Source organism: Hippocampus zosterae, chromosome 8, assembly GCF_025434085.1.
Source record: "Hippocampus zosterae strain Florida chromosome 8, ASM2543408v3, whole genome shotgun sequence".
NCBI classification, from domain to species: Eukaryota; Metazoa; Chordata; class Actinopteri; order Syngnathiformes; family Syngnathidae; genus Hippocampus; species Hippocampus zosterae.
Genome location: NC_067458.1, coordinates 14,588,143 through 14,613,595, shown reverse-complemented (window position 1 = coordinate 14,613,595; position 25,453 = coordinate 14,588,143). Strand labels below are relative to the sequence as shown.

Below are 25,453 nucleotides of genomic sequence, written 5' to 3'. Positions count from 1 at the left end.
CTGCATATCGTTTTTTTTTAAATAGTCAAGGGGCCACTCAGAGTGTAGGGCCACAAGTTCCTCATTCCTTGACACAAGAAAGCAAAATAAAATAATGAAATGTGAAAATATAACATGAGTCTTTGCAGGGAGGGTTTGAGCCAATTTTAATGAAAAACAAAAATTACTGTAGGTTGATGGTTCAGCCCTTTTAGTGCTCCGTATTGTTTTCCACCGTTTTGCTCTAGCACACTTGTCTTTTGTGTGAGTATATCTCTGTGCTATACTGCCGGTAACCACAAATTCATACTCATGAATTTACTGAATAAACAGTAGTGTAAAAACAGTAAGGCTAAGGCACAAAACAAAAGTGTTGTACAGAAAACCGCAACAACAAAAAAATGTCACATGATTTAGTAGAAAAGAACAGCAAAGCCAATAGGAGCATGTATTCATCAAAGGCATCAATATTTTGGATATGGGGAGGGAATTATATACAGGGATCTTTTCATCGGCCACCGGAGGCTTTATATCTCTGTTGTGGTCACCCAATCACATGCAGAAAAAAAATCTCTTGAACCGTGTGACATGATATTCTCACACATTTGTACAAAGGAGGGTCACCCTGAAAAGAAGTTGCATTGCTGGAAAATTAGCTTGACTCTTCAATGTGTTAACGAACGGACAAAAAGAGCTGATGAAAAAAATGGTTGCTGAAGCGATTAAACAACAAATTTACCAATACAATACATCTGAACAGTCAGCCTATGATGATGGTAACTTGTTCAAAACCTTTATGCCATACACATGATTTTGGGGGAAATTTGACTTTTACAGCAACAAAAACAAGAAAGGCGTTTTCCACACCAGTAATTCCCAACCAGGGCACTGTGACACAGAAGTGTGCTGTTAGAGATTGTCAGGGGTGCCGTGGGTAATGATCCACTTTCACTTGATTTGTCCAAAAATGATTCTATATTATTCATTCATTCATCTTCCGAGCCGCTTGATCCTCACTAGGGTCGCGGGGGGTGCTGGAGCCTATCCCAGCTGTCTTCGGGCAGTAGGCGGGGGACACCCTGAATCGGTTGCCAGCCAATCGCAGGGCACACAGAAACGAACAACCATTCGAACTCACACTCACACTCACACCCAGGGACAATTTAGACTGTTCAATCAGCCTGCCACGCATGTTTTTGGAATGTGGGAGGAAACCGGAGCACCTGGACAAAACCCACGCAGGCCCGGGCAGAACATGCAAACTCCACACAGGGAGGCCGGAGCTGGAATCGAACCCGGTACCTCTGCACTGTGAAGCCGACGTGCTAACCACTGGACTACCGGGCCGCCCGGATTCTATATTAATTAGGAATAAATGTTTGTTTCTTTCTATTTTGGTGACAGGCAGAACAATTAAATGCTCTTCCAGTAGATGTCAGAAGATGCAATAAACCTATTGTTGCCATTCATAAGGCATGACTTCCTGCAAATGTATCAGCTTTCATATAAACAGGTCCGGATTTGACACAGAGGATGTAAATTTGTGAGTAACTTGAGAGGCGATCTTAATCTCAGTATTCACACTGTTTGTGGCATTTTGTTTGCTGGCGTGTTGTGAGATTTTTGGAATGTAAAAATGGGAGGCTTTGGCTCAATTAGGGTTGGGAAACGGCGTTCTAAATCTTCAATTAAAATATCTCATCTCATTTACAAAACACTGAGGAGAAACGTTATAAATATAAAATGAAAACAAGGGTGGCATCACAAAAGTGATGGCGTTTGCTTCCAATGTGACACCGGGCGCATAGATTTACAATCATTTGTGCTTTTTTTTCACTGCCTCTTATTGTGGAATGAAGAAAAGCAAAACACAAGCTGACGGTGGCATGAAATCATCGATGGACCGTAGGTACATTGGTCAAGAATGACCTAAACTTTGCCTGGACCCTATCTGGCTTTGGGCAGTCTGCTGTTGAGATTCCTCTGGTTGGTCAGGTTGTTGAGCACGCAGTTGTTGGCTAGTGACGCCAGCTTGGAGTTGATGGCACCCTTCCTCTGCTCCCAACTGCTCTCATCTTCTTCTGGCTCCTCGTCCTCGTCCACCTCGCTCTCCTCATCACTGCGCTCGTCACGCTCCACCTTAGACAAAAGAAAATAGAGTCGTGCTGGTTTAAAAGTAAAGAATAAATTAAAAAAATAAAAGTCATTTATACATGTCTAAGTGTGTGCCAGGAACTGAAGTGTACTTTTGACAATCGCAATTGCCAGTGGTGCACTTTAAAATGGAAAAAAAAATCTCTTAATGCTGAGAGTCGCATACATTCACCCAAATATTGTACGTCAACATTTTGTTTTTAATTACATTTACATTTGATTATTTTCATGAAGTGTGACAGTCTTGCGTTCTTCGAACAGATTCACTCAGCCACTGAACACAAAGGCGTGCTTGATTTATTTTGTATTTCATCACTAAAATTCATTGATGTGAATTAATTTTGTGAATGATATAATAAATAAATATCAATCCAATTAAACAATTCTACATAATACATTTAAAACTATGTCATTCATCATGTTATGCAATTATTATAATCATATATTAAACATTTAAAAAATGGTTTGCTACAAATTAGTGTTATAATACCGGTAGTCTGATCTTAAAAATGCTGATCCTAAAGAATTAATTCATGTGATATAAAGGAAGCATGTTTGAAAGGAACAATATTTACGTAAACTAAATGAATTTGCCGATTTGGTAATTAACGAACACTCTCACCTTTCCGTTGAACATAAACTTGTAGATCATTCGCAGGATAAGGTAGGCCCAGAAGATGTGCAGAGCTTGCAGCACTAACAGTAGAGCATTGAAAAAGTAATAACCAAAGAAGGGCTCGAAGAAGTCAAGAGATAACACCAACGTTGTGTGGATGATTCTGGAAAAAAACAAACAAACAAAACAGATTAGATCATTCCATATACTACATTTTGGACCGAAGCCATGAGAAACACTTCTGGAATAAAATTGAATCCTTGGTAAAACAATATATTCTTCCAACATTGTGGGAACAGTATGGGCAAGGCCTTTAACTGTGTCAGCGGTGCCAAGGTTATAAAGAGTAACTAAAACTAAAATTGAAGAAAAGATTTGAATGAAATAAAATTGAATGAAAAAAAAGTGCTTTAGAAAAAGTGACTATAATTATCGCGACAATGTTCTTGGCTTATGTCTTTGTCATTGAATTTCAAACAGCTGAATAGAAAAACAAAAGTCAAAACAAAATAAAAACAAACTACAATGAAAAATTAACTATGATAACCGTGCACTGTGCCCTAGTGAACAAAACCAAGTCCATCAAGGCATGTTTGAATGAGTTTGAGAACCCTGACCGCAATGCCATTAAATCATTTGTGGATGAATTGTTGGTGGGGGAGGTGTCAAATTTTAATACCGGTAATTTCTTTCTCTCCTGCAAAGCACAACTAAAATTGCTACATCTTACTGAGGAGCTGAGACCAGATTCATCTTCAGTGTATCTGTAGTTCAGTATTGTACTGCTCCAAGCGCACACACTTGAAGGTCCAGCACAATGTCCATTGAAGTGAAGCAAAAGAAATGTGGCAAAAATAGCACAATGGAGCAGCACATTTTTCCACAATGTTGACATACCTACAAGGAAACACTACCAGCCGTGTAATCAGGAACACCAAAGAAAAGATGACAAATAGTGAGTCACACGTCTTGGTCCACTCAGCGTAGTGAAACATCTTGGCCGACTAAAAAAACAAAAAAAAAAAACCCCAAATAGTTATAATTGCACGGAGTGACATCACAAACTTGAAACACTGCCAGATCTTAGTGAGAACAGGTATAATTGCTTACAAAACCACATGATTTTGGCCAGACGCCAACATTTTATGTCTTTCATGTGACAACTGTTTTTAAGGCCATGTGGACATGGGCAACCTTTACATGTGTTTTAGCAATCCTATAATGACAATATATACAGTATCTACTCATTGGAGGTCACATGGGCGGCCATGATACTTCCTGGTTCATTACATATGACTACGTCCCTTTGTTACGAAGGGTGTCATCAAGTCAGAATAATTTAAGTTGAGGTGTTCCGATAGCTTTGTGTAGATGTGAATCACCCCAAAAAGTGTTCACCAGTCAGGCGATCGCTCACTATGCCGATGTTTGCATTGGACATTTTCGAAGGACTGTTAAAAGCCGAAAAGCGAAGGTCCTTAGATCAATTCTTTACAAAACACCAGACAAACACCTCTTCTGAGAGAGAACATGAACTAAAAAGGGCAGAAAACGATGAGGACGCAGTTAAGAGTTAAATGACCACCATTTATATTCTTTACTCTATAATTTTTTACATTATGCACAACTCTCATTTATTGTGCAATAATATTATCGTAACATGCATTTGTTCCATATTTTGCGGCATTTTTATTATTCGGAAAACATGTATGTCTGAATTTTTGGGGGCTTGGAACGGATTAGGGCATTTACATGGAAAACACATCTCTACTCAAAAATTTCTAGTTTTGAATTTTTTTTCCAGAACCAATTAATTTTGTAAGTAGAGCTACCACTGTACTGTAATTTCTTTCAAAATTGTAAAACAAATGTTAGAGCGGCACACATTAGGCGCTCGTGTCTTTTGTATGCTGTCAAAGAAATGCAGAAGTGAATTCCGCTGAGTAAAAATCAGAAATAATGCACCTGTTGTTTCATGAGGCTTCCATAACCACAGAAGGGCTTTTGTAACACAGGAGCGTGTGGAAGCTCTTCTCTAATGAAACCACAATGCATTTTTTCCAAGTCAGGTATGCTTGTGATGTCATAAAAAAAAAATTATATTTCGAAAAGAGAATGTGCTAGCAATCACGGCACACCCTTCGACAAGCCATAGTTTCAAGCATAGTTTCCTCCTTATCTTTAGTCAATCAAACATGGAATTGACAGTTGTTATGTGGCAGTAAATGAAAGAGAGACGTGCTGTAGGGGGTGTGGGGGGGAATACTGTGCGTTGTATTCATAATACGTTTGTCTATACGTTTTTTTTAACTGAATTTGAGGTGATGATGGGACATCAGACATTAGCCAACAATTTTTTCGCCCTTTGACCACAACAGGCGTCCTCAAGTTAAGGCATTTTTCGAGAATATGAACACTGCGTGGAGTAAGAATATGCGGCACAAGAAGGCACGCTCTGTTTTCTGGTTTTCATTTGATTGTTTTTTCTTTTATTTGTGGCCTATAAGTGGTTTTCATACAAACATGTACTGTACGTATTAAGGTTACACTGGGCACCATCATGCGGCATGAAGGAATGCCGCATAACCAGCGTACTTGATCGGTTTCATTTTATTATTTCAGGTTCATATCCTTGTAGCGCTTGTCATACAGTTATGATGATTCTACGACTGCATTAACGTCAGCAGGACGGGCTATTCGTCAGGAGTCAGTTTACGGATGATTTCCTTCAAAGACCTTCTGACATTGATTTGGGATCGCAGCAGGACAAGGCGGGGGTCAAAGGTTCAACTTTCCCTCAAAAATCAGATCCAGGTTACAATACACTTTCAACAGATTTTGATGAGTGCTGGCGAAGAATCACACGTGCTGTACCTCGAGCAGGAAGTCGGACGAGTCGTGCACCAGCATCACAAGTGTGCCAATTCTCACGTAGTTGGCGCAGTAGGAGAAACCAATGAGAAATATGGTGGCAATGTGATGAATGACCTGCTCCTTGAAATCCTGAAGCACATGCAAATTTGAAAAGATTATGCAGTATCTGGAGGGTTTACATCGACATCATAGCAGAAGCTGCAAAACTGCAGTCCACTCGCATCCATCTTAAAATATTAAATCTAACACATTTACAGCAGATGTCAAAAGTTTGAAAAAACATGTTAAGGGCTATTCTTTTGGGGAGGTGTACAAAAATTTTTTTTGTGCATGTACTTCATGTCAAAACACATTCAAATTGTATCAAAACCAAAATTTTAATCATTTATTGGTGGATGAAATTAAAAATGAACAGTTGTGATGTAACATCCTATAATGCTGCAAGAAGAAAGCATACAAGAGGAAATACAGAACCAAGTCTTTTTTTTTGTGTGACAACTTTGGTAAAACATGTGCCCACTCAGATTGCATCCTTAGATTGCAACGCGAAACTACTTCAAGGTTTTATGTGTGTATGTGTAAACTTGACTTACTTTTCGCTTCACGTCCACAGAAACACAGAGAAGCAGTGACAGATAGAAGCCAAGTTCCAGGATGTAATACCAGCTATGGGCATTGGTGACAACCTGAAACAAAAAACTACATGTTGAACAGAATTATAATAGTTTTGGATTATTTTGTTTTTAGAACAGTTAATTTTTTTTATTTTTCAGAAAATGCTTTGTTTCTTAAATTTCACTAACATTGTGGAATAACGTAAACTGCAATTCTCAAACAACTGCTTGACCTTCCTTATTCTGTAGATCAATACCGAAATAACTAAATATAAATAATAAATAATAAACATTGAAAAGCTCATATATGATACTAATTGATTTTTTAAAGCATTTTGTTTTTATTTTGTCTACGAATGTTTTTTTCACTTTTAGTAGTCAGATCAGTTTTTATTCGTTTTAGTCATCCTCACTCCCACAGCTCAAGTCTATAAAAACAATTCCACTCATGTATGATATACAGAACATTCCAAGTGGCAATCTCCTCTTAAATCTCAATAAGAGGCAGGTGACAGTCTGGAACACTTTAGACAAAGAGAGGAAGCCCACGGAGGCAACAGAAACCCAGAAAGGAAAAGGCGGAACAATATAATTAGTAGCAGCACAATATTATTCACCCAGCAACTACGAATCTGTTTTCGATGTTGTCGGTTTGAGGCCATGAACCCTGAAGCAAAGACTGGCTTCTCTGAAGGAATGCCGACTTGCAGGCATGCCTAACCGTCACCGGAGTTAATAGCTTTCCAAACCAGTGCTAACAACAGTGCGAGTGCGAAGTGATCTTTAAAAATCTGTCACAGTTTGAGTTACCTCAGGGACTGCTGCTCAGTGTTGTCATGGAGTACAAACTCATCATTACGCTGCTTCGTTGCATTTTTCACGTATCTTTACTTTTTTATTTGCATGACTGGAAACTTTCACTTCTACTCCACTATGTTTCCGAAAGAAAATGAATACTTTATTTGGAATATATTCCCTTGTCATTGTGAGTCATGACTACAAAACAAAATCCAAAGAAACTGTTTGTTGACAAAATGCCTGAACCGCATACTACCAAGAATAGTCCTAGATGTACTGATGTAGTCGGAATACCGATACAGGAGGTCAAGAAAATGAGACGCAGGTTTTACGAAAATCTTCATGTGGGCACAGTTTGTGTGTGTGTGTGTGTGTGTGTCTTTAACTCTCTCTGCCTCTCCTCTCGGCTTGAGGACAACAGATGCCAGCGTCACATAATGCCAATGCTAACTTGCGCTCATTAGCCAAGACGCAGGCCTTTAACTACCCCATGAAACAAACTCTATCACACACATATAAGAAATAAAAACCTCTAAGCAAGACTCTAAGTACACACTTTTTTCGAATGAGTTTATTGCACTTCCAATATTTTAAAAAAAAGTAAACATCAGGGAGATCATACAAGGCTGGTAATACCTTTTTAAAAAAATATATGTTCATCCATTTTCTATCTTGATGATACTGTTCAGGGTCAAACAAAGTTTGTTATCAATTGGCACATAAGTTCTGTTTGAACATTTGGTTAATTAAAAAAAAAAAAAACAAATGTAACCCCAAAGAAGACTAGTAGGCGTAATCTTAACACACAAGGACATCTATCCTGTGAAAAAACTGAATCGCTCCTTGCTTTCTTACCTGTTGAGGAAAATCCCGCCAACACTCTCTCTGATCCCAAAACCATGGAGACTGCAAGGGCCCAAAAACAACAGCTTAGTTATTATATCAACAAAGTCACTTCGCTGAATACAGTCTAAAACTTCTACAAAATGCAACCACAATAATAACATACACAGAAAGTACCACAAGCATATACATTTAACGTTTCAATAACGTTATGAACTTGGCCAAAACATCTTGAATTCCTTTGCTTCGAATGGTATATGACAAAAGGAAGCGCCACCCCCCCCCCTTCACCCTCCCCCCAAAAAACCTCAACAAACAACAGACTTACATCGAGCAAAGAGACGAGCCCTGCTGTGAAAGCCGCGAGGTAGAAGACAAAGCGCCAACTGCAGTGCATGAAAAGGAAACAATTTACAGGACACTCTTAGGAAGTATTCACACAATGGCAGAGTTGTTATTATTTGCCATTATATACCACCACTCATTCAAAAGAAAACAATCAAGATGTGCGGATGTTCAACAATTAATTGCTTAAGCAAAGTTGCACAAATACACATCATCGGCTTTAATTTTCTGAAAACAATTTGAAGAGGTTTCGCAAACTTATTCTCCACTTGGCAGTCAGTAACATCACGTCAATTTGCAGAGACTCAAAGGTATTTGGAAATAGAAATGCAGAAATGCAAACGTCATTTTTAATATCATTGACCAATCCATTTTCTTTAAGCGCTCGTCCACCATAGCCGAAAGCTTTCCTCGTTGTCACAGGCGGGGTACATAGACCGCGGATTGGTCTCCAGCCAATCGTAGGGTTCGTTTGGACAAAGTAACAGTTCACACTCACATTGACAACTACGGGTCTTTACTGAACCTGATTTGCATATTTTTAGAAAATGGGAGGAAACCGGCAGGCAACGTTCCTATAGTTATCGAAAACCAAATGTAATAACTACAACTAAAGTTGAAAAAACATTTTTGGTAATGAAATGAAATAAAAATGAGAGGGCTATAAAAAAAATCTCTCAGCTGTCCAGGTTCATGTTAAATATATTTACAGTGTATTTGGTATTACAGTACTCAAAGGTGGAATGGTAATTTGATTAACTTTATTAGGTAAGACTGAGCGCTCTTATTTTTCTCTTGCCTTTTTAATGGTCGATACATGTATATTAAAAAAATAAAACTAAAACTAAATCTAAACTAAAAATGAGCAGTTTTGCAATTTATATATATATATAGATATATATATATATAATATATATATATATATATAAAATAATAAAAAGAAACACACCAAAGAAACGACTGAAAACTAACTGAATTGGTCAATTGGAAAGTCAAAACAAAGTAAAAACGAACTTGAATGAAAAACTATTATAACCCTGTTGAGAGTACCTGGAGGAAGCAACGCAAATGCTTCTTATGTCAATTTTTGGATTGCTTGATGTTAAGTCACAGAAGATAGTTTGTTTGAGACTTACGAGGCCTCGCAGAACTTTTTGGTGTTGGTGGGTCGGTCCTGGTTTCTCCTGTGCCTGAACCAGCTTTGAATTTTTGACTGGGAGAGTCCAAAAAGCTTTCCCAAGCTCGCCAACTCACTCTGAGTGGAACACAAAGACACCATTAAAACATTCGGCTTTACACTGCTGCAGGCTCTCTCTGCGCGAGAAGCAACTTTATTCAACCTTGTTGGGTGACATTTGTGTTGCCGTTTCATGAGAGGAAATGCAAATTAGCTTGCAGTGTTTATTCCTCCTGCTGTACTTTCCCTGCTCACAATACAATAGTTGGCATGCAACAGTCATGAGACTTTTGTTAACATTGTTCAATACTTAAAAGATATCAACACTAATCACAAACCCATTGTATAACAATTTAAAAACAAACGACAAATAACAGAAAACTCTGTGATGCAGTGATACGAAGAATTACTGTATTTTCACTTTTTGTGTGTAATCTACGCATCTCTCCAAGTTCTTCTGATGCATAGGTACAGGATGAATACATGAAGTGATAAGGAATTGATTCACGAGAAATAATCGAAAATGGAATGGGAATCGTATAAATGTTATCAATTCCCATCCCTCCTGCTGGCTGCAACAAAATCACAAGTGGTGCTGCTCCACTCTATTTGCGAGCAAGCAACATAAAGCATCCACACAAAGACGTTCACGCCTGCCCGGACATGAACACCGATGATGAAATATCAAATGAAACTGTCGAAGAGTGTGGAAGTGGGATATTGGAATGAAACTGTCTGAAACTGAAACTGGGGGAAAAAAATTGTCTTGGTTCAAACTCGACAATTTTCCAGAAATGTGTTTTTTTCTTTTTTAAATGTGCCTTTTTAATTGTTAGAGGTTTATGCAGTGCAAGTCAAAAATCATTCAAGGACTTATTGCACTCCTGTGATGACACATCAGTCATCATGACTGTTCTCAGGGGGACTTTTTCAAACAGGTATTTGTTGAGAAACAGGTGCCCAGTAGTCATCCAAATTGCTTCCAGTGCAACTGGCAGTTATTTCGCAACCCCCACTCACGAATAAAGCAGTTAAAACAAACAATATAGACATTTAGCTTGACAACAAAATATCGAAACGTTTAGCATGCTTATGCATTTGCTCATTTTCCACTAAGGCATGATTTCGGATTTGTAAGAACGGGATGGCGAACAAACGAGGCGGTATTAATGAGGCTTTTTAGTTCAGAGTCTCTCAATGTTTACCATCAAACAAAAGTGTCACCCAAAGTATGAGTACTGAAATAATGACAATCTCAATTTACTCACAAATGTAATTACTAATTGTGCAATCCGAGCCTGTCGTCGAGCACAAAGCTGACATACTCACAGGAAGCCGTGATTCATTTTTTTTGTATGAAACTAAACGTGTGGCTACACAGGTTTATCGTACCTTCGATCTAATGGCATCAAATTGTTCTGCCTGTCACTACATATATATTTATAGATAGACTGAGAGAGAGAGAGAGAGAGAGAGAGAGATGGAGAAGCTGGTCACACCCAGGGCAATTGTGATGCAGTATTGTTTAGTAAAACACAACCCCTCCCCACTCACCAAAGTAAAATTCCCACTGTGACCTTTCAGAGGATCCAATTTAGATAATAAAGGTCACACAGAACATCCCGTTCGGCTGCATCCGCACTTTGCACATCCTCGCTACCCGAAGCATATCATCAAAAAGGCGGAAGACTGAACAGAAACACGTACTTGCGACGGCTGACGGTTGTTCTGTTTGTAGAAGTTCTCCAGTTTTGGAATAGGTGCGGCTCGAATCCTAATCCGATCCTTCACACCTAAATATGTGCTTAAAGGGACAGCCATGACCCTGGCGACACAGGAAAGAGAATACAAGAGGATGAATTACTGAGCCTCATTTAATATTCGTGTCATCAACATCTGTCCAGCGACACCACATCAGCAATGTAACTTTTAGCGGCAACCAGATAGGTCATTATGCTGCTCCCGTGTGACACATTGTGACTTTGTCTTTGCTGATACGGCATCAAGAAGACACTTGATCCGCACGCGTGTCCCGCACAGTGACATGGAAAAAAAGAAGGACAATGTTGTTGTAGTCACAAGAGAGCTTGATTACTGCCTGTGTGTGTAACACTATCTCAGAAATAATCATCCCGAAACAAGTGGAGAGGGAGAGGTCAGAAAGAATGAGAAGGTCAGGAAAACATGCACACACGCGCGCACACGCGCGCACACACACACACACGCACACACACATCGGTTATAGGCAATTTGAAGGACACATTCAAACATAAAGACACAAACAGTCAAGGTATGATGGACATCTACTATATTATGACACATTGATCCGTGGCATTTTTTTTTTTAATTGCGGCACTTGTTCCATTGTCACATTTCACACTGCTAATATTGTTTTAGCTACAATGGCCGGCGCAACGCATCCTCAAGGCCCTTGAGAGATTTGATTGACAAAGCAACAGTATGGGCCCTGTATTCGTAGACAGCGAGCGTAAAAACTGGCCGCTCCTGACAATTTGGTGGCTGAAAGTAGACATAACTTGAAACCTTCTGGAACCACGTCGGACTATTGCCGTACGTAGTGTAACGTGATTTGATGAGATCTGACTGGACGAAAACAAACAAACAAAAAAAAAAAACGAACATCCGCTAACATGTACTCGAAGCACTGCAGTCAAGTGAAGCACGACGAAGACAGCACACTATTGGGAATAAATAATTACAATTCCAAGAAACAAACATCAGAATTAGTAAATGTAGGTTGGTGCTTCTGGTAGGTTTTTGGCTTGCTGAGGAGACTTTGCTGGCCTTGATGGCTCATCAGTGTCACCGGTACAACATAGGCATCTGGCGTTAACAAGGATTACACATGGATAACGCCAAACTCGCTGTACTGCTGGTCACCTCATCTCAGAGATAAGGCATGTCAAACAGGATCCCTATCTGTACATCATCACATCACTACGGTGTTCTTCTGTCACCGTTGACTGCTGCTTATTGTTGACGAGCTGTCAGCCAGCCAAACCAGTCGAGTGTGCGCCATAACCTTTTCCTGAACCACCGTATTTCAAAAAAAGATGTAGAGTTGGGCTATGTTTTCGTAGATGCTGGGCGTCAAAACTGGCACATCTTCCTTTTTGTGTGGGGCAAATCTAGTTTACTCTGTTGGGGAGTTTGGTAGACCGCACTGTGCCATGCTGAGTGTTCCAACAAACCAAGGGCATTTTCTATGACACGCCTCCAGCGCACCTGAAAATTTGGTGTCTGAAAATAGACTTAGACCTTTGACCATCTTAAAGCAGTTCTAACGGACACAGACAGGAACGATCGAGGTGGAAGGCGGTCTCCCAATGCCCACTTTACAGTGATGATCTGTGATCACTCTACATCATCTACCGTGGAGGTCTGCGTGCATGTCAAAGACTGCGTGCACCTCTCCTGGGCTGAATTTAAAGGTAATGGGAGAAGCCGCTTCCATTGGCCTCTCCCACAATGACGCAAACGCCCCTTTCTAATTTGTCAGTTTATGAAAATATCAAAGGGACAAAATCGCCACCCACGCACATAGATATCCTGCGCTTCGTGCTGGACTTAGACCTTTGACCATCTTAAAGCAGTTCTAACGGACACAGACAGGAACGATCGAGGTGGAAGGCGGTCTCCCAATGCCCACTTTACAGTGATGCCTGGCTTGTGCCAGGCATGAAAATATGGCTCATATTGTTTCTTTAAATGAGTTATACAGGTATTCATATTGCAGAGTTGTGAGCTGTCATGGTCAGGAAGGCCTCCTCTCATGACCTAAAAACACTGACTGACATCTAGAACCTTATTCTAAGAATAGTAAATAAATGAAATTGTATTCATTTATGACCAACATTCTATTCTCTACATCGATAATGTCAGACCTTTTTTTTTGACCAATCAGATTTCCTCCTCTCTGTACATCATTGTTAATCTAATCTGCCCAACATTTTAAAATCTGTAGTGCTGGTCGATGTAACTTTGCTATATTAGCAATGGGTTTGTTTATCTAACACGGTAGACTTCAAATTCATCCGACAGTGTTTTCGCTGGCCACAAACAATGTCCAAATTGTTCATTTGATTTTGCAATCTGCACACATCAATATATTTAATAATCAGCATTCATGGTGAGTATGAGTGACTATTTTACTCTATTTCTAATAGGTCTGTCATGTTATTAGAAAAAATATAGATTCTAAAGTGCTCCAGATTATGTACATGGCACAGTGGCATGTTGTTTTATTGTGTTCATGAAAACTGTAGCATGGATGACTTTCATAATCACACCCTGATAGTGGTGGTACAAATAGGTGAATTTGTTTGAGTAGATCCCTGCTGAAGACATAATTCTCGCACAACAGCAGTAATAATGATGCTAAAATATCTGCTCTGTTGTGTGCAGTGCATTTGAAACCTTAAAATGATCAGCAATTATCCACCCATTATTTTCTTGTTTGGTCAATACTCAGCTCCGTCTATAAACAGTGAAAGCAGCGCAAACTGGGAATATTTGACATGCCGCTTGTAACTGCCGACAATGTCAACCCTAAACTCCTTTTGAAAGCTTTCTTTTGAATATTTTGCAGAATGACACATGCGCTAATTGTATCAGCTCCTCTAAAAATCATCAGCAATTTCTTTTTAAGTCTTGAATGTGTAAACATAGGCTTTAAAGTGTTCTGTTGAATTTTTCTCAAGGAGTATATTCATTGTATGGTACAACACTGTACATGACGTAGGACCAGCAAATTCCCTCTCCTCATCACCACGGCATTGCTTGCCTTGTCGCTTCTTGCTCCACGGGGAATTGTGTAATTAGCACAACTGGGGATATGAACGCTTGTGGTGGATCAGCACGGAACCATGCACCACAATTGATTTAAAGCATCTACAGTATATGAGCTATAATACAACACCCCCCACCCCCCAAAAAATAAAAGAAAAACACAACCCCAGCTTTTACTGACTTAAGCTGCACTCACTTTATGTTCTGTATGGTCAAATGCTTTTAGAGGGGAACATGCAGTCATCAGCTAAAAGTGTCTACTCACGATCTCAGCCTCCCCCTGCATGTATAAAGAACACCCCCCTAACCACTCTTACACTACTGCAGCAAACCAGCCAGCGTGACGGGCACAAGTTGAAGGAGAAACTCGACACCCCCATAATTATACACCCAGCGGCCACAACATGGTTCACCGCATCTAATGGGATTCACTTTTAATGTTGCATCAAACATTTTGCCTATACATTGAACAGGATGCATCTTCAATGATATTTTTGGGGTGTGTGAGCTCCTCCCATAAACTCAAGCAGGTATCGTTCATAAAATATGAAACTTTTTGTTGAAGAAGATGAAGAACACTTTCATTCATTCATCTTCCATACCGCTTGATCCTCACTAGGGTCGCGGGGGGTGCTGGAGCCTATCCCAGCCGTCTTCGGGCAGTAGGCGGGGGACACCCTGAATCGGTTGCCAGCCAATCGCAGGGCACACAGAGATGAACAACCATCCACGCTCACACTCACACCTAGGGACAATTTAGAGTGATGAAGAACACTTGTAATCATGAATATGCGAACCAGTATTGAACTTTTTTGACCTATTATGGCAACCAAATTTAAGCTTGTTTTTGGCATTGGGGAAAAGTTTATAGCATCAGATTTTTTTTGTGGCATTGCATGTCAATCTATTCATTTACATACATTCATGACAGGTAGGACGTCTAAAATGACACTAAGCAAGGTTAGAAATTAAAAACATCTATTAAAGCCATCCATACGCATTTCATCATTGGGATTCCAGCTCACTTTTCGGCAGATTATTTTAAACAGATTATACACAAATGAGAGGTACTCTTGACAAAGTTTAGTAGTTTGCGGTCGTACAAAGAAAGAACATGACATGAGTTATGGGAATTCAGATTGAGATTGAGATGTGGGATGACTAAAATTGACATCAGGAAAATTCCTTCATTCAATTAATCCTTCAAAGAAGCCATATGATTACTGTTGAAGTTGTATTTTTACTGGTGTACAACAGTACAACAACATACTAAGACCGCCTCATAAAGCTAAGGTAACTAACAGCTGGCGTTACACAAATGTAGGAAGGCCGGCAGAGTGACGGACCGTGATGCAAATGTGAGATCCAAGCAGGAAGCCTCTCACTCACCTCTCAAATACATATCTCAATGCTATGAAAGCAAAGGCCACTGGCAAAGTGTACACGAGGTCTCTGGGTAGTGGATAGTGACCCTTGCTCGTATCCATGTCCTGCCAGTGGATGCCGGGAGGCAGCCAGTACCTGTCTTGCCACAGCCACTCATTAAGCAGGGCCTCCATCCTGCGGCAAAGTCGAGCACTCTTTTAATATGACCAGTTTAAAAGGATGTCAATCACATTCTTAATCTTCTTACATCACAATGCGAGACACACAGCATTAAGTCTTTACAAAACAAACAAACAAAAATGAGCAGACGTACAACAATTAATGTACATGCTGATGAGTTGTAATAGGTTCCGACAGTCACAAATGATTGACTGACGTGGTGAGTCTACTGAGAAGCCCCACTCTGCATCCCCTCGCAAGTCATACCACAACGCCACTTCATCTGTACCGGAGAAACGAGCTTGTATTGAAAATACACAGCGTGCTTAATATTTGTAATAATAATCAACTTCATGATAAGAATTCGCGAAAAGAGCAGAATACGCCGCCCCCGCCCCCACAATACACAAACGCACGCGTATAACACAAACATTTCACACTGCCTTGTGAACAAGTCCGCCTTGTGCTTCTATTTTTAGTTTTTAAGACATCAAACGTGTGTATTATATTCATGCAGAAGAAACCGAAATGGAAAATCTCTCACCTGCTCGCGCTCCTGAGAAGGATGACAAGCGCACAGTCAAATTGACAGAGGAGGAACCTTCGGAGGGCTCACGCTGGGGGCGGTGCTAAGACGTCATCAGCGTCACTCGTAGCAGAGAAGGAAGTGGGCGCCGGAAGGGTCGTGGCGGGGCAGATAAAATTCGGCCACTGGAAGAGGCGATAAGAGAAGGCTATTTACTTGCTGTACATAACGTTTTGTAAACTTTTATATTTATGAACGTAAGGTGATTTTCATACTGACTTTGCAGTATATATTTGTAAATGCATGCACGGAAATGCATTATCAAGTCAAGTCAAGTCAAGTCAACAGTATTTATAGAGCACTTTCAAACAGCCGTCGCTGCATACAAAGTGCTGTACATGGAGCGATTTAACATATACAATAAACAGTAAGACGAATCAGTAATAAGTAATAAGGCGGTAGAAAGCACCAAGCAGTAAAACCAATAGCAAATCTAAGTCATGCTGAGTCAAACGCCAAAGAATACAAGTGAGTTTTGAGGAGGCCTTTAAAGATGGGCAGCGAGGAGGTTTGCCGAATGTTCAGTGGGAGGTCATTCCAGAGAGATGGACCAGCAACAGAAAAGGCTCGATCCCCTCTGAGCCTCAGTTTAGTTCTTGGTACGTCTAGCAAAGACTGGTCCACAGACCTGAGGCGCCGGGCAGGGGTGTAGGGGCGTATGAGCTCAGAGAGGTAAGGTGGCGCGAGATTATTCAGAGATTTGAAAACAAAGAGGAGGATCTTAAAAATAATTCTAAAATGAATGGGGAGCCAGTGAAGGGATGCCAAAGTAGGAGTTATATGCTCCCTCTTACGAGTACCAGTCAAGAGGCGAGCAGCGGCATTCTGTACCAGCTGAAGGCGCTTGATGGAGGACCGGCTGACTCCAAAGTACAGGGCGTTGCAGTAATCGAGCCGGGATGTGACAAAGGCATGAATTACTGTCTCAAAGTGTTCATGTGAGAGGAAAGGTTTTATTTTGGCCAGCTGTCTAAGGTGAAAGAAGCTGGATTTAACAACGGCACCAATTTGCCGATCGAGTTTGAAATCACTGTCCAGTTTAAGTCCCAAGTTTGAGACCGTTGATTATGTAGTTTATTAACGGACTACAGTATCCCCCATAAAAAGTTTTCAATAGAAAATCAACTTAAAAAATAAAAGCAAATAGCTCCATAGAAAGGAAGAAATATTAAGTGTGGAGTAAATAATGACAGTTCAGAATATACTGCATTTACAGTTGTAGTGCAAAACAAGGCAACCTCGATATTACTGTTAGAATTGTTATTCCATTTGACTGCTTGTAAAATGATGCTAGTGTATCCAATGAACTGTTCTGTGAGTACTTGTAATCATTCAGGGGTGTTAAAAAAATGTGAGTGCATTGAATTGAACCAAATAAAATCCATTTTGAAATATATCGAGATACGTATTGAATCTTTTTTTGTGGACAGATATATCTTAGAGGGAAATGGCACATTTACAGAACTAAGAGTTTCATTCAAATGTACCGGTATGGATAATGTCAACAAAAAAGGCATCGCATCATACCATTTCGAAGTGAACTGTACCATAATGAATCGAATTGGAATCAAACCGAATCCACTCATTCTAATTTCAAGCCAATATATCAGTTCAGCTGAGCTCTACTCTTAAAAAAGGTTATGTTAAGATGAACATTGTGAACATTTGTGATGTGACGAGCTTTTCAAAGTGTGAATAAAAAAATTATACTCTTAATTGTGTCTGACAGACACCCAAACAATTAATTTTATTATTTATGTTAGTGATGTTTACCATGTGGCTGTCATAGTTATTGGTTGCCATTTTAAAACTGCACTTGTTTTGGGTATTTGAGCTGTCACTGATATCATCCATCAGTTTGGGGTCACACCGATAAGATTGAAAACTGCGCTCACATGACGCTGCTTTTCATTCCAGTCATACTCCAACAGTTGGACAAAAACAGGAAGAAAATTCCACCCAGAATGTTGATAAGCGGTACAAATGTTTTCCTTCCTATAGAGCCCCATAACAGCAATGCAGAATATACCTTATCTGGTACCTTTGTTCATTATCGTGACCTCTGGGTGAACGTATGGTGACGGTTTAAACTCGGTGTTACAATTCGTTTCACTTTTGAGGAATACTATTTCCCAAAGGTTTTGGTTGAACTCCGAATATCAGCACGGCTGGGGCATTTGACTTGAGATGTTCCACAGTGTTATTGCGGTCATAGTTTGCACCAGTTGAAAACTGAATGGAATATAATGACTACTACTACGATGATGACGACGACGACTACTACTAATAATAAAATGTTCGCTCTGTGCGGTAAATCCGTATGGACCACTTTTTAAAATCAGAGATACAGGTAAACCTTTGTAAATTATTTTTTTGCAGTGATTCTGAATCTTCCCTTGTTTTTTCTCAAATGCATCATGTTTTCCTAATAATAATAATATAATAATAATAATAATAACATGTGAATTATGAATTAGCAACATAATACGTTCAGGGACACTTAAAGGCATTGCTGCTTAAAATTTAAATTTGTTGTTGAGCTGTGTAGTGATTCCTTAAAATGCGTTGTACATACTGTAAGTGAAAAAAAACACGTAGATTTTTTGTTTTAAACAAACCGTTCTAAAAGATTGAACGCAACTTTATTGTACTTCAAAATTAACCACAACTCAACTGTACCTCACAAATATTCTGAACGAGTTAAAACAATGTTTAAACCACTGTAACAATATGCGCTGTTTGAACACCTGCTTCGGTGACTCTGCGTACCGCTAGAGGGAGCTAACGTACCAGCCGAGCCACACTTTGGGATTCAATGTTCTAATTTTTGGAGATGCACCTGTCTATTCTTCGCTCGGAAATATTTTCTGTCACTGTGGCTGTTACGATCTAACCCGATCAGTGTGAGAGACTTATTAACAGTGTAACTGTAGATGTGTGTGAGTAGTGTACCGTACAGAGGGAATGGCCAATCGCCAGGGTTACTCTCTGTGTTTTGGCCAGTGAATGCAACCCAAAGTGACACGTTACACCAGGTTCACAACTGGCAGACTTGAACTAAAGTCAAGAATGTCGCCCCCTTTAATGTGTGATGCAACCTGAACCACACCTAACCTTGTTTTTTTATTTTTTGTTTTCGTGCGCACGGCTTGTTGATATCTTGACGCGAGAACCTGCATGCAGTCGCGGCATGTGACAACTAGCTGTAGAATGATAAGCCAGATGGAAATATTTCTTCGTGGCAGCAGGCGGAAATTCTCAAAATTGTGAGAATGTAACAAATCCAGCAAGCAATTAAAGACACTTAATAAATTTAGAAAGCCCATGCCACGTTGTAGTTGTGTGACTTTCTGAGGCCATCTGCACACAAACCCTAAGGTAATGTTCTACATTCAGTTGAAAATTCATTAAATGAATGTGGATTTCTCAGTGTGGAAGCAGGCTTATTTCAGGCAAGATAATTAATTCCCAGAAAGAAAAGAAAAAAAGCAGTGACGCTGTGTGTTATGCTAATACGATCTGAGAAGGAATGTGGGCTGTCTGGAACAAAAGCAGGTCACTTCAGTTGAAGCTGCCACGGAACATAGACTGCAGTCACGCAGGCATTTACTGCATCCGCTGCTCAATAGTCCGAGGTAGAATGCATGCATATTGCACAAAATGTATCGAAGTGCATTCGATAAAATGAGATGAATAAAGTGGTATTATTCGAGTTTCTCAAGAAAGTTAATTGTTGAGTTCTGGGTTGAAGAAAAAAAGACCATCCATCACTTTCTGGCGTGCTTTAAATTGAACATCTGCTTCCCGGGCGCAGTCACATTTAGACACTTATTTATTCCTTCCTATACCTTCTCTCTTTCCTGCATTAGGGCCTTGGGGTTTATTTTGACATTCACACGCGCATGTGGGCGTGTGTTGTTAAGTGCTGATTAATTGTTGACGCACAGTCAAGTCAGTTTGGTTCCTGCTTGACAGCCAGCCAATCTCGACAACATGCATACAAGTGCTGCACAGCCAAATAAGTTCACGTTTTAAAGCAGAATTCCTTCAAGGCAATTGTGTAGCACTCGCAATCGCGTTGTTGACCGGCATTGGCATTAACCATGTTTTGCGAAGGCTAACCCAGTTCTTTGTGCACAGACACAACGTCTTCACGTTTTTATTTTTGGTCCGTGTTTTAGCCCGCTGCACACTAAAAGAAAAAAAAAACGACTCACTTGTTGTGCACTGTGCAGCCACGAGTGATCATCTGTTTGCTGCGCTTCAAAATTTGATTTCCTGTGAATGGTGTTGCAACTTCACAGCCACATCCTGTTTGGCGGAATCCTTGTTTCTGTATTACTATTTGCATCATATATTTGGTACGTATTTCAAATGATGTAGCTGACTTTTGCACAACACCTGCTCACAAAACCCTCAAAAGTTAGAATGTTTGTTCAATGATTCCTTTCATTGTGACATATCCACAGCCTCTCTTTGTCGCTGCTACTCAAGATGATAAATGTGCTTATCAAGGTGGTGCAAGAGCAGAACTCTTGGAAGTTTTTTTCTACTGTACTCCACTCTGGTGTCATGGCAGAGTATTTTAATAAATTAATATTTCATTTAGAGTGATTGCACGTACTGGACGTCCACTCACAGTGACAGCCCCGTGGACCAGCGACCACGGGGGCCCCTGGTCTGCGGTTGTCTACCTTAGTCTGCCAATAACAACATGGCACGGGAGGTGGGAAATAAGTTCAGGAAACCGGCTGGCTCACTGCAGCAGGGGTGGCGGCTCTGAGCCTGCCTGGGCTGCTGTGGAGCTCAAAAAAGAGCAGTCATATTATACTCCAGAACATTCACATACTCTCACACACGGATAGCAAAACACAACACACTCACAGTAAAAATACAAAAGAAGGCACGCACAAACAAACTAATTATTAAAGTACACGCACAGTCAAATGCACACAAACGAGAACATGACGAACACAGACTATTATCCAATGGGGGATCTGTAATTACAGTGTGCACACTGACATTAGGGCGGCCCGGTAGTCCAGTGGTTAGCACGTCGGCTTCACAGTGCAGAGGTGCCGGGTTCGATTCCAGCTCTGGCCTCCCTGTGTGGAGTTTGCATGTTCTCCCCGGGCCTGCGTGGGTTTTCTCCGGGTGCTCCGGTTTCCTCCCACATTCCAAAAATATGCATGGCAGGCTGATTGAACACTCTAAATTGTCCCTAGGTGTGAGTGTGAGTGTGAATGGTTGTTCGTCTATGTGTGCCCTGCGATTGGCTGGCAACCGATTCGGGGTGTCCCCCGCCTACTGCCCGGAGACGGCTGGGATGGGCTCCCGCGACCCTAGTGAGGATCAAGCGGTACGGAAGATGAATGAATGACACTGACATTAAGTGCATCTGAAAACTCACTTTTACAAGATTAATCATGCTCACTTTTGATGTTGTAAGCCTAATAGCATTAGAGCCCAAGTCATTCTAATTTACTGTAACAATAATAGCTAAAAAAAAAAAGAAAAAAAAAGAATGTACTGTACTTGTCATGAAAATCCCAAAAGGTTGAAGCGAGGCAACTGGACTCTTTTCTGAAAATCTGAAAAAAATGACGGACACAATTACGCTATTGACAAGTCACAGCATTTTTATTTTTTTGCCATCCCGATTTTGTATTCAGTTTTGTCGAATATGATGATGATACTGTTCAGCCAAAGAAATGTATGTTTGCTAACTAGCGGTGAATGCTGATATATACAGTTGTGCCCATAAGTTTACATATAGGGCATGTTCAATTACGAGCACAACTGTGTGTGCTAAGCAAGTCTGCCTCAGACTTTCAGGATTCGAGTCTTGGCTGCTGCCTTCCTTTGTGGAGTTATTTTTTTTTTGCATGGGTTTTCTCCACATACTTTGTCTGCCTCCCACATTCCCAAAACATGTTAGGTTCATTAAGGTTGCTTTGCGAAATGCGCCCTGCAATTGGCAGACACCGAGTCAAGGGTGTACTCCACCTCTCACGAAAAGAAGCAAGGATAGCTTGCAGTTTACCCGTGACCCAAAATAAGATCAAAAAAATTAGTTCTCGAATATGAATGGATCGCTCTATTCTTGATGGTGGGAGAATTGGACCACTCTGCAATGCCTTCCCAAGGACATTGGAAAGGTTTCAATAGTGTTAAGATCTGGACTTTGAGGTGGTCAATCAATGTGTAAAAATGATGTCTCATGCTCCCCAAAGCGCTCTTTGACTATTTGAGTCTCATGAATGCCGCTATTGTCATCTTGGAATGTGCTCCCCTCGTCAGAGAAGCCGAGAGAGAAAAAAAAAGACATTCATGGAAAAACCTGCTCATTTGTATATTCAGTCAGCCAGATGGCCTCATTTTTGGGGAACACGAAGAATCTAGACCAATTGAAGTGAATCCAGTTGAGAAGACTAACACAATTGACACTAAATATGACGACCGCATCACTTTTCCATCTTTCTTCCTACCCTGAGTGCCCAACACTCTTGAATGGTGTCAATCAAAACTCATCCAACCACATTAAATGTTCCATTGTTCCAGTGGGGTTTTTTTTTTCAAGGACACAGTGTTTTAGATCACATCTGGAAAAGTTTTCAATTTCTCTGTAAAATGATGCTTTGATTATTCCCTCAGTCATTTGTTGTTTGGTTGCAGGATTACACAAAGACTTCACAACCAATATGTGCATAAAGTAATTTACTTTCATCTTTTACCGCTGAGGTCCTCTTCATTGGGACCAAGTAGGCGAGCGAGCCGCCAGCTGCACTAACATGCCTAGAAACCGGAGGGCAGGGATAGGCAACTTAATTGTTGGAAGGGAGACGGCGGGCAATTTTTCATCAGTGCCATTGGGGAGGTGGGGGGGGGGGGGGGGGTCACATACGACCACGCACTTCCTAACCAAATATATGTCTAAAATGCTATTTTAAATATGTGTTTTTTTATTGAACCAGTGGACACACATAAAACCTCCAGCCCTTCAACAACATAGGGTTTGAAGAGTCACACAATATTTTTTTTCCCAGTGTAAATTGGTCTCATGTATAAAAATGACCATTCAAGGATGGTACAGAACTGCTGGACGACAAACCAGTATTAAGTGCAATGAATAATTTCAGCATTTTTTCCATAAAAATCAATTCAATCAAAAATAGTCACATAATTCAGGTACAATGTTTGGCCAGTGAGCCGCCAGTTGCCCATCCCCAGTGTGCGGTATTACCCACAAGGTGGCACTTAGAAGTGATGAGTCTTTTCATGTAATCAATATGAAACTGAAGTTGTTGTTTTACATGTGCCCTGCGATTGGCTGGTGACCAGTTCAGGGAGTACCCCGAAGACAGCTGGGATAGGCTCCGGTTTACCTGCAGTTCTCATGGGGACAAGCACTATAGAAAATTGATTTAAAATCTCTCCATCACAAACATTTCCAATTTCTATCCTTCCGTTTTTTTTTCTACCTTAGATGATGCAGACATTTCAGAAGTTCATCAATTAGTTTTTCCTCAACCACAAATTATCTTTTATAACGTGTTGGTTTTTCATAATTATTTTGTCATAATTATCATATAAAAGGATTGCATATCGGCCTATTTAAATCCAGATGTTAACTTTTCTATTCTAAGAAATTTTTTATCGTCACATATTGCTTTCCTATACTTGACCTGGTTTTCTCATTATAAACATACTGGAACACAAGCCTGCAGTTGTCCAACATTCCCTCCACCCCCCAATGTGAGGTTTGACGCTACTTGGCATCTTCTTCCTCACTTAGCCAGGTGCGTTGTCGGCTCCCCACTGCTGCCAAAACTTGGCAACGTCTCACGTGGATGCGGCATCCCCCCTCCCTTTCTCCATTCCTCTGCACTCCTCCACAAGCTCCACTGTTATTCCTCCTCCTTTTGTCTGTTGTGCTTGGCATTAACGCTCCTGTAGACCCTCAAGGGTGGAGCCAGTGAACTCTCCAGCACTAAGCTAAGACAACAGGCCCCCGCCTCTAAACACACACAATATCCACGATAAGGCTTTCACAATAACTGGAGGCGTACAGTAAAAATGTTGCTCCCCGGGGGAACTGCCTGGGCCACTTTTGACATCTTTTCTGAGCAAACCTAAACACCGCCATATCCATTTCTGACAGTAGAGGGCGCCAGATGTTGACGCATGATGAGAATTCACAGCGGTAGAATAATAAAAGTACATATTTGATATTTATCCAGAGGTACACATTTCATTTACTGTTGAATTGAATTCAAATGTTATTCCATTGCATATTATAAAAACGTGTGGGAAACTCAACCGAAATGTTGTCCTCATTAGCTTCCCTGGATGCATTCACTTTCAATTTCCATGAAATTTCTGCAACAGTTTTGCTTCCAACAACTATGCAGACGTTTTTTTTGTGTTATAGTTGCGCCAAAATAATAATATTAAATCCTGCAGTGGAAGCAACAAAACAACCAGCTGTGAGGTCCTCTCGCATTGTGTGGTGGTAGATGTGTTGTGTTCGTTTGTGTACTTGGTCAAAGGTACATTTCCACCATTGGAAGGAGACTAGAAAATGCAAACACTTTTAGACTGCAAGTGACAAAGTCTCATTGTCAAGTAAAAACTCAGCAACAAAGACACTCTTACGCACACGTTTACAACTTTAATTAACAGGTAAACTTCAAGTCAGTGAGCCTATGGCATCCCTCCTGCTTGTCTGATGGAGTCAATGTCTAATGGCTTCACCCTGAAACTATTTGGAGACTCTGAGGTCATAGTATAAAGGGCCAACTGTATATAATCTGTATCAACCTTCCTGTGTGGAGTTGACATTTGCTTTAGTTGAAGACTAAATTGTCTTTCAGTGTGAATGTGGTTGTGTATCTACACTATTTGCGTCCACACAATACGCAGACTCGTCTAGAGTAGAGCAGGCATCAGCAGGAGAATCGTTACATAACGACGTGACGTCAAACGATGGAGATACATTTTACGATTACAACGCATACCTCTCAACTCATACGGTGTAGCCATAGTTCATACGGATTTTGTGGTGAATCTTACGTATATTGCACAAATCATACGGATTCTGAAAATGTCTGTTT

The 25,453-nt window shown here is 40.4% G+C and overlaps 1 protein-coding gene across 2 annotated transcripts; it reads right to left on the bottom strand.

Annotated features, from left to right (window-relative positions):
* Positions 1–1,729: 1,729 nt before the first annotated feature.
* Positions 1,730–16,429, bottom strand: cers4a (ceramide synthase 4a). 2 transcript variants are annotated; one of them, XM_052074308.1, is made up of 11 exons: positions 16,299–16,429; positions 15,599–15,769; positions 11,108–11,225; positions 9,360–9,478; positions 8,207–8,264; positions 7,891–7,941; positions 6,217–6,309; positions 5,624–5,752; positions 3,647–3,753; positions 2,756–2,912; positions 1,730–2,118 (listed from the first exon to the last, which is right to left on the bottom strand). In XM_052074308.1, the coding sequence occupies exons 2-11, from the start codon at positions 15,766–15,768 to the stop codon at positions 1,927–1,929; spliced, it is 1,194 nt and encodes a 397-aa protein (XP_051930268.1). In that variant the 5' UTR covers position 15,769; positions 16,299–16,429; the 3' UTR covers positions 1,730–1,926. The 2 variants fall into 2 exon arrangements, with proteins under 2 accessions (XP_051930268.1, XP_051930269.1); XM_052074309.1 differs by lacking the exons at positions 1,730–2,118; positions 2,756–2,912 and adding an exon at positions 2,931–2,957 and having other exon boundaries at positions 3,547–3,753.
* Between the last annotated feature and the right edge of the window lie 9,024 nt (positions 16,430–25,453).

What these genes read in the sequence shown, in the direction of transcription:
- cers4a (XM_052074308.1), bottom strand. Translation starts at nt 15,768, where the DNA reads ATGGAGGCCCTGCTTAATGAGTGGCTGTGGCAAGACAGGTACTGGCTG. An exon ending in TTGAGATATGTATTTGAGAG is followed by an intron (nt 11,226 to 15,598) that starts GTGAGTGAGAGG and finishes CTGTGTCGCCAG; the next exon opens with GGTCATGGCTGTCCCTTTAA. An exon ending in CTGTGGACGTGAAGCGAAAA is followed by an intron (nt 5,753 to 6,216) that starts GTAAGTCAAGTT and finishes CATGTGCTTCAG; the next exon opens with GATTTCAAGGAGCAGGTCAT.